The 7,584-nt window shown below is 48.9% G+C and overlaps 1 protein-coding gene across 14 annotated transcripts in view; it reads left to right on the plus strand.

The window, feature by feature from the left end:
• Positions 1-6,404, plus strand: part of SEC31B (SEC31 homolog B, COPII coat complex component) — a 33,272-nt gene extending 26,868 nt beyond the window's left edge. For 7 of the 14 annotated variants that reach the window (XM_027528679.1, XM_027528687.1, XM_027528691.1 and 4 more), the window contains 7 exons: positions 673-850; positions 1,492-1,800; positions 2,028-2,086; positions 2,388-2,489; positions 2,825-2,941; positions 3,404-3,475; positions 3,711-4,842. In XM_027528679.1, coding sequence (XP_027384480.1) covers positions 673-850; positions 1,492-1,800; positions 2,028-2,086; positions 2,388-2,489; positions 2,825-2,941; positions 3,404-3,475; positions 3,711-3,890 — 1,017 coding nt within the window. In that variant the 3' untranslated portion in view covers positions 3,891-4,842. Of the gene's footprint in view, positions 1-672; positions 851-1,491; positions 1,801-2,027; positions 2,087-2,387; positions 2,490-2,824; positions 2,942-3,403; positions 3,476-3,710; positions 4,843-5,898 lie in introns of those variants that run through there. The other 7 variants (XR_003508837.1, XM_027528685.1, XM_027528682.1 and 4 more) reach the window with 7 other exon arrangements.
• Positions 6,405-7,584: the final 1,180 nt, after the last annotated feature.

Raw genomic sequence — 7,584 nt, forward strand, 5'->3', positions numbered from 1 at the left:
ATTTTTATATACATTGCTGGATTTGACTTACTAAAATTTTGCTGAGGATTTTTGTGCCTAAGATTTTTGTGCCTAAGTTTATGAGAAATATTGATCTGTAGTTTTATTTTGTGGTGTTGGTATCAGGGTAGTACTGACCTCATAAAGTAAATTAGGAAATGGTCCTTCTATATTCTAGAAGAGATTATGGAACCTTCGTGTCAATTGTTTGAGTGTTTGGTAAAATTTCTCCAGTGAAACTATCTAGGTCTACCTAGAAACTTTTGGGGGAAGGGGGTGGGAGGAGGTTTTTAATTACAAGTTTAATTCCTTGAATAGTTATAGAACATTCAGGTTTTTGGTTTAATTTTGGCAGAGTTTTGGTAGTTTGTGGTTCTTGAGGAATTGGTCCATTTTTCTAAGTTGTCAAATTATTTGTAAAGTTATTTGTAACATTCCTTATCATCTCTTTCATGGATTCAGGGTCTGTTGGAGTATTCTCTGCTTCATCCTCTATCTTGATGAATTGTGTCTTCTCTATCTTTGTCAGTCTTTATAAAGATTTATCCATTTTGTTGATTTTTAAAAAAAAATTAGCCTTTGGTTTCATTTTCCCTGTTGTTTTTCCATTTTCAGTTACTTAGTACTTTCTTTTCCCTTCCAAGATGCTGATCCTTTTTTCTCTTCCTACAGGTTCCAATTCTACCTCCAAGGCCAAGGATTTTTACACCTCAGTCATCACTAATGATGCCCTTGACACCTTCCCATCCTAGCCCTTATCAGGGCTCCAGAATGCAGAATACAAGTGACTACAGGCCATCTGGGGTCCAGGAAGCACAGCCTTTGCCTCTGGGCCCTGGGGTAAGGCCTGGTGAGTGACCAACTGAGTGGAGATCTGGCTAGACAGAGTGCAGAGAAAAATAGCTGGCATGGCTAGCATGGATTTGGGAAGTAATATGTCCATATAGTGGAAAATCCCATGGATGGAGGAGCCTGGTGGACTATAGTCCATGGGGTCGCTAAGAGTCAGACACGACTGAGCGACTTCACTTTCACTTTTCACTTTCATGCATTGGAGAAGGAAATGGCAACCCACTCCAGTGTTCTTGCCTGGAGAATCCCACGGAGAGGGGAGCCTGGTAGGCTGCTGTCTATGGGGTCACACAGGGTCGGACACGACTAAAGCGACTTAGCAGCAGCAACAGCAGCATGTCCATATAGTGGGAGGAGCTTGGAGTCTGAATTCTTAATACTGTCAGTACTTGGCTTTGTACTTTGGGCATTATACCTAGCCACTTTGTTTCTTTTGAAAATTGAGAGTGATTGTTATATTGTTCATTTCAACCCCACAGGATTGTTTTGAGGGTCAAATAAGGAATATAGTTAAAAATAGTTTGTAAATGGTAGATTTCCATACACTTATATTATTAATTATTATTACAGTTTCTTTTTTTTAATTCCTCCATGATTCCTCTCTGATGTGGTCTGAATCTCCTCTCTGTCCCATTTCAGCTTTATCTCAGCCTCAGCTGTTAGGAGGGCAAAGGGCACAAGCTCCTAACCCCGTGGGATTCCCTGGAACATGGCCTCTCCTGGCTCCACCCATGGCACCCCCAAACATTATGCAGCCTGGCTCTGTCCCCCTGCCTAGGGCTCCTCCAGTGCACCCTCTGTTTCCTGTGAGAGCACCAGGCTTCAGCCCTATGAGCTCCCAGCCACCAGCCCCTCCTGTCAGCTTCCCTGCGGCCCACCCTCCAGGAGGGCCAGGTACTCCATGCGCTGGTGTCCTCCCGACCACTGGCATCTTGATTCCTCACCCAGGTCAGTCTTCTCCCATGGCCTCCCTCTCCTCCCCTCCCCACTACCACCTTGGGAGTCTCTTTCCTCAAGCCAGTGAACTAGGATTAGGAATGTCAACTGAGAGTGTGGCTGGTCTGCAGAGGGTGTGTGTGGAAGACTCCAACTAAAACAATTTTACTGATCTTCAGACCAAAAATTTCAGTGTTTCTGGTCATGCCCCTAAATACCCCTGTGTTTATACTATGCAGGACCTCAGGATTCCTTGAAAAATGCTCCAGTGCCCAAGGGAAACCTCCAGAGGAAAAAGGTGAATACATCTCTCCCCACTCAACCCTCATACATTCACCAATGAGCCACGCTCTAGTTCCTTACAGAAGCAGCCTGGTCCTTCCCATGCTCAGACGGGCACTCTGTCCCCTCTCTCTCCCCACTTACTCTTCTCCCCTCAGCCACCTCCTCTTCCTTCTTATTCACCATCTCCTGACTTCTAGGTTCCCCACTCACAGTTCTGTGCCCTTGTTCATTCATAGTTTCTGCCACTCCCTCAAAGCAGGGTGGAAGGGGTCTTTCAGCTTAGACTCATGTGCCTTTCTTTTCTCTCTCTTTAGTTGCCAGAGACATTTATGCCCCCAGCACCAATTACTGCTCCAGTTATGTGCCTCACCCCTGAGCCTCGAGGGGTCCTTTCCTCACAACCTGCTGTCCCCAGTGTGAGTCATGCTCCCCCCGGAGCCCCACGAGAACTCAGCCGGCAGATGACAGGAATGATGTTTTCCTTCCCCTCGGAAACCTTCTTTTCTTGGGTGTAGAAAAGGAGGGAGCATGAAGGATGGCTTCATTCCTCAAGTTGGAGGCAGACTCTGGGCTGAAAGAGATGGGATGGGGGGCGGATACCAAGTGTCCCTACTACAGAGAAGGGGGATGGCCCTCCCCATCTCTGCTCCAGTGGGAGCAGCATGACCCCAAGTCACAGAGGACTAGTCCTGAGGGGAGCCATAAGCAGGACAGCTTGCCTATCTCTCCTGTCTCCCTGCTCCCTCCTCAGCAATGTCAGCAGCCACTGGACAAGATCAACAGGAAGGAGCTTCCCCCTGAACACCAGTCTTTGAAGATCAGCTTTGAGGCACTTCTGCAGCGCTGCTCCCTATCTGCCACTGATTTAGTGAGTCTAAACCTTCCGCATGATGCTCCCTTCCGACCCCAGCTGGTCCCAGGATCCCTTAACTGTAAGACCAGCTCCTTGTGTGAATCTTCTTACCGTCTCTGGACATGCTGTCTGTAGCTTATACTTATTTGATATTGTCGGTGTGGAGTTGGGGAAGACTTGTCTGGTCTGGAGTTTAGCTCCTTGATAGCAGGACCCAACAGCACTGAGACTTAGCTCTTGGAAAGGCAGCAGGGAGTACTAGAAGGAGGGTGAGATCAGTAGTGAGGAGACGTGCCATTCATTCTTTGCTGAGTCAGCTAGAGCAAGTCACTTACCCTCTTCAGGCCTCCATTTGTCCTCTGTCAAATGAAAGAAAGAGCATTGAGTCATTCTAGCTCTAAGGTACCATGATTCTTTACAGTCCTGTGTAGTATTAGGCTTAGGGGCTGGAATTAGAATCCATTTCCCTCCCTGCAGAAGACAAAACGGAAGCTAGATGAAGCTGCGCAACGTCTAGAATGTCTGTATGACAAGCTCTGCGAGGGGACAGTAAGTACACTCAGTGGTTCTCATCTGCCTCCTGCTTTTCCACCCTCACCCCTGGCCAAAGGGCACGCAGTGTCCCTTCCCATAAGCCTCACTGACCCTGGGTTCCCTACAGAATATAGACATGTTGCCTGGACTGGGCTCCAGAACTCCAGAAGGGAGTCATCGCTTCTCCCTTCCATGCCTCCAGGGTAGGGGTGGAGTTGGGCTTACTAACTCTGGGCCAATCCTTCCACAGCTCTCGCCTCCTGTGCTGGCCGGGCTCCATGAGATTGCCCGATGTGTGGACGCAGGAAGCCCTGAGCAGGGCCTTGCGATGCATGCCCAGGTGGTGGGCTGCAGCAGCTTCAGTGAGGTCTCCAGCTTCATGCCTGTCCTGAAGTCTGTCCTCACCATTGCTCATAAGCTGCGCGTCTAAACCAGGCAGCTCCGCCTGCCAGGAGACCACTTTTATTGTTACTTAATTCCTTCCTGCAGGAAGGGAATTTTGGAACAGATTGTTTGTTTTTCCCAGCCTTCCTCCCTTGCTGCCAGGTATATGATGCTGTAGACTTGGCTCCGAACCAGCAGAGTGCCTGCTCTCTACCCCTTTATGCCTGGCCCTCTGGGATCTGCCCAGAGCTCGGTCAGCCTGTTCTCCTTCACTTTCCCTAAAACTATCCTCCAACAGGGGCTGGCACAGTGTGCCTTCTCCCCCAGGGGTATTCTGTCCAGGTGGTTTCTGAGAGGGTGAGCAGGATCACTTTTTCAAGTCTACCTCTGCCGAACCCATCATGTGGGTCTTTTGTCTTTCCCCTTCTGTGGGTTATGAGCCTGACTTTACCTTCTCCTTGCCTCTGACTTCATGTTTCCATACTTCTCTGAGCCCCAGAGACTGGGGTAGAGTTGACTGCTACTCAGCCTTTCAACAAATCCTAGACATGAGTGATGGGTGCTGAGCAGAACCAAGAGAAAGAAATCAGGCCCTTTTAAGAAGGGACTTCTCTGCCAGCATTGTTAAGGGTGAACTAGGTGAGGTGGAGGGTGGAAGGGGGTGCACTGCCTTTTGCTGAGAGTTGTCTTAAGCTATGGGATAGGAGCAGAGGGACCACTGCCCATTGGGAGCAGCCCCTGACTCAGCCTGCCTGAGTCCTGGCCCAGGCAAGATATAGACCCATTCATTCTTTGGTTAGAAGCCTGGTTCTGAATAGGAGCCATATTAATGAAAGACTCTTCTGGCACTCTTCTTCAAGACTTGGAGGCCCTTCTTCCCCACCCCCACACATCTCAGGGCTGCCTTCTCTCTCTGGCTGCACTTTCATGGTTGGACTCTGCACTGAAGCCCTGATGTACTTTATGTGCAATAAAGCTGCTTTAGTTTGGTTTCCTCAGTCATCTCCCAATTTTTATCTTCTCTGGGTCCTAGTTTGCTCTTATCTGTCTTCCCAGTCCTTTGTTCTGGCTCCCTGTACCTCAGTAAGGCAAGGGAGAGGCTTGGGGACAGATAGGAAGTCAGGAGAGTTGAAGAAAGGAGGTGGCACTGAATTAAGCGCTCTCCTTGCAGCATTTATGGCCACTCGGAGAGGTGTGTGTGTGTGTGTGGTGTGTGTGCGCATGTGTCTCCATCCATGCCTAACATTCAGCTCCAGGGTTTTCCCCACATCACTTCGTGTGTGTGTCTCCATCTGTGCCTGACATTCAGTTCCAGGGTTTTCCCCACACCACTGTGTGTGTGTGTATGTGTGTGTGTGTCTCCATCCGTGCCTGACATTCAGCTCCAGGGTTTTCCCCACACCACTTCAGGGCTGAGCTCAGCTACACAAAGGGACCGGGTGTGAAGCCAGGGGTACGATCTCTAATCCTGTTGTAGATCGCATCATGTCTGCGGGCTAGATGTGTGTGTTTGGGAGGAAGGGATTGTTAGGCAGTATTTGTTTGTAAAGCCACTTGCTCTTCAGATAATACTTGCACTAACTTCTATCGATGAAGCAGTGTGAGCCCCAGCAAAGTCCTTTCCCAAAGTGTCTTTGAAGCCAAGAGCCCATTGAAGGGAAGAAAGGCCGGGAGAGGGGATTAGTTTGTTCAGCAGCTGTGAATTTCAGTGGGAGGTTGATGAACTCCGAAGTCTTTGTTTAAATTAAAGGGGGGGAGAAAAAAGCCGCTGCTGGAGCGAGAGCCCCACTTGGGGCCCTGAACTAACACAAGGAGAAGTCTGAGCTGCGGGGAGCTGTGTACTGACTGCGAAGACTTTTCCCAAACACTTTCGGAAAGGTGTTGTGAGAAGGGAAGGGGGCGGAGTGGGGGATTAGCATGTGAAATGAAGTTTTCATTGACTCCGGTGGGGGTAGAAGGCTATTTTAATGGCATTTTGTTCTCTTATTTTCTCTTCTTGAGCTCTTTAGAGATATTGTTTTGCTAAGGCGGGCTTTCTTCCCCCTTCTTTCCAGTCTGCAGATTGCCTCTATGGGAGCCAACATAAATATTTCTCCTCCAGGAATGCGGGTTAATTAAAAGGAAATGAATGAGTGGAAGCATCCAATCCAGACCCACAATAGGCGAGTGCCCTGGCCTGCCCTTCCCTCCCACCACCCCCAGCACCGCCAGCACCGAGCACGACCCTGTCTATGTCTTTGCCCTAACCTGCTGCTAAGGCCAGTTGAGGCTGAGATTCTTTTCAAGGAAAGAAAGCCCTGCCTGTGTGTAGGCTCACAGGCCAGGGACAGGAAGGAGACAGTGTTTTGTCCCCTCCACCCAGCATCCTTGTCACTTCTCAGGACCTCCCTCCGCTTCTGTCCCCTGGCTGAGACAGATGGACTCCTAAGGAGCACACAAGAGGAGGGGAGGGGCCTGGGTTCCAGAACTCACCCCATGGTACCTTACAAGTTGGTGGAACAAGCCAGACATCTTTCTCAGCATCAGTTTAAATCTATAAAACAAAATATTTTTCACTCGCTGACCTTGAAGTTGTCTTCCCAAGCAGCCAGTCTGGTTGTCCACATTTATAAAGGGGAACACAGTACTGGCGATTGATTATAAGAGAGAACTTAAACTCCATGAATGCAGGAGGTCAGTATGTTGTTCACCACTGTATTTCTACTGTGGTGTTTGTTGAATGAATAAATGAATCCGTGGATAATGTAAGGGGCAGGGGGAAAGCCATCCAGATCTAAGGTAGCTCAGTATTGTTTTCTTTATAGACACAAATGAATGTGATGTCAATCATAGCCATTTGGGAATGTAAAACAATAACCTGTGAAAGAACTTTCTGGCAGCATGACATGTTTCAAATACCGACCTGGAGTTGTCACACATGAAGCACAATAGTTCTCCTACTAGTATGCTGAGAGACCTCCTGGGGAATGTCACTTTCCTTTATAAGGTTTTACTTTTATATTTTCTATACTGTCAAGCAATTCTGCCAAGTGGGACAGCCAAGTTAGTGCATGCTGCTGCTTGATTAGGGACAAAGGGCTAGTTGGGAGATCCAGGAGGCCCAGATCAAAGCTGAGGAAAGGCGCAAAAGGCCTTTGCTGATAGAACTGGAAGTGAAGCACTCCAACACCCTGAAGGGCAGCATGTACCCTGTAAGGAGGGAAGGTGAGCCTCTCTACTCAGTAGGTGTTAGTGGGACCAGAAGACGTGTAGGGTGAGGCCAGGGGTTTGAGGTCTGCCCTTGCTGTTGTCTCAGTTTGGAGCATGGGAGCCATTCTGCGCTCAGTGATCTGGAGCTACTCTTCCTCGGTGCTCTCCTCTACAAGAGATGAGATGAAGTCTTCTAGCATTTGGCCCATTCTGCTCCAGAGGGTTGCCTGGCACCCAGATCCAGGACCAGCCTAGGGGAGGGAGATGACTGGGAGGCTCCTTGGGCTGTAGAGGGTCTGTCAGGAGTTAGTTCTCCCCTTCCCGAGCCCCATTCCATCAGCAAGTCCCTGCTGTACTGCTTCCTTCTGAGAAGAGAATGAGAAGCACCACAAGTAGCAGGGTCTTAGCCACTGAGTGACTGTATCCGTGGAAGATTTATGGGCATGATTTCCTAATACTTGGCAGATGAACCTCAGTCAGGCCAGGATAACTACTTAGGCCATCATGGAAGTGAGGCCCACAGGAGAATAGTATCCAGACAAGGTGGGAGG

The sequence above is a fragment of the Bos indicus x Bos taurus genome, chromosome 26, assembly GCF_003369695.1.
Source record: "Bos indicus x Bos taurus breed Angus x Brahman F1 hybrid chromosome 26, Bos_hybrid_MaternalHap_v2.0, whole genome shotgun sequence".
NCBI classification, from domain to species: domain Eukaryota; kingdom Metazoa; phylum Chordata; class Mammalia; order Artiodactyla; family Bovidae; genus Bos; species Bos indicus x Bos taurus.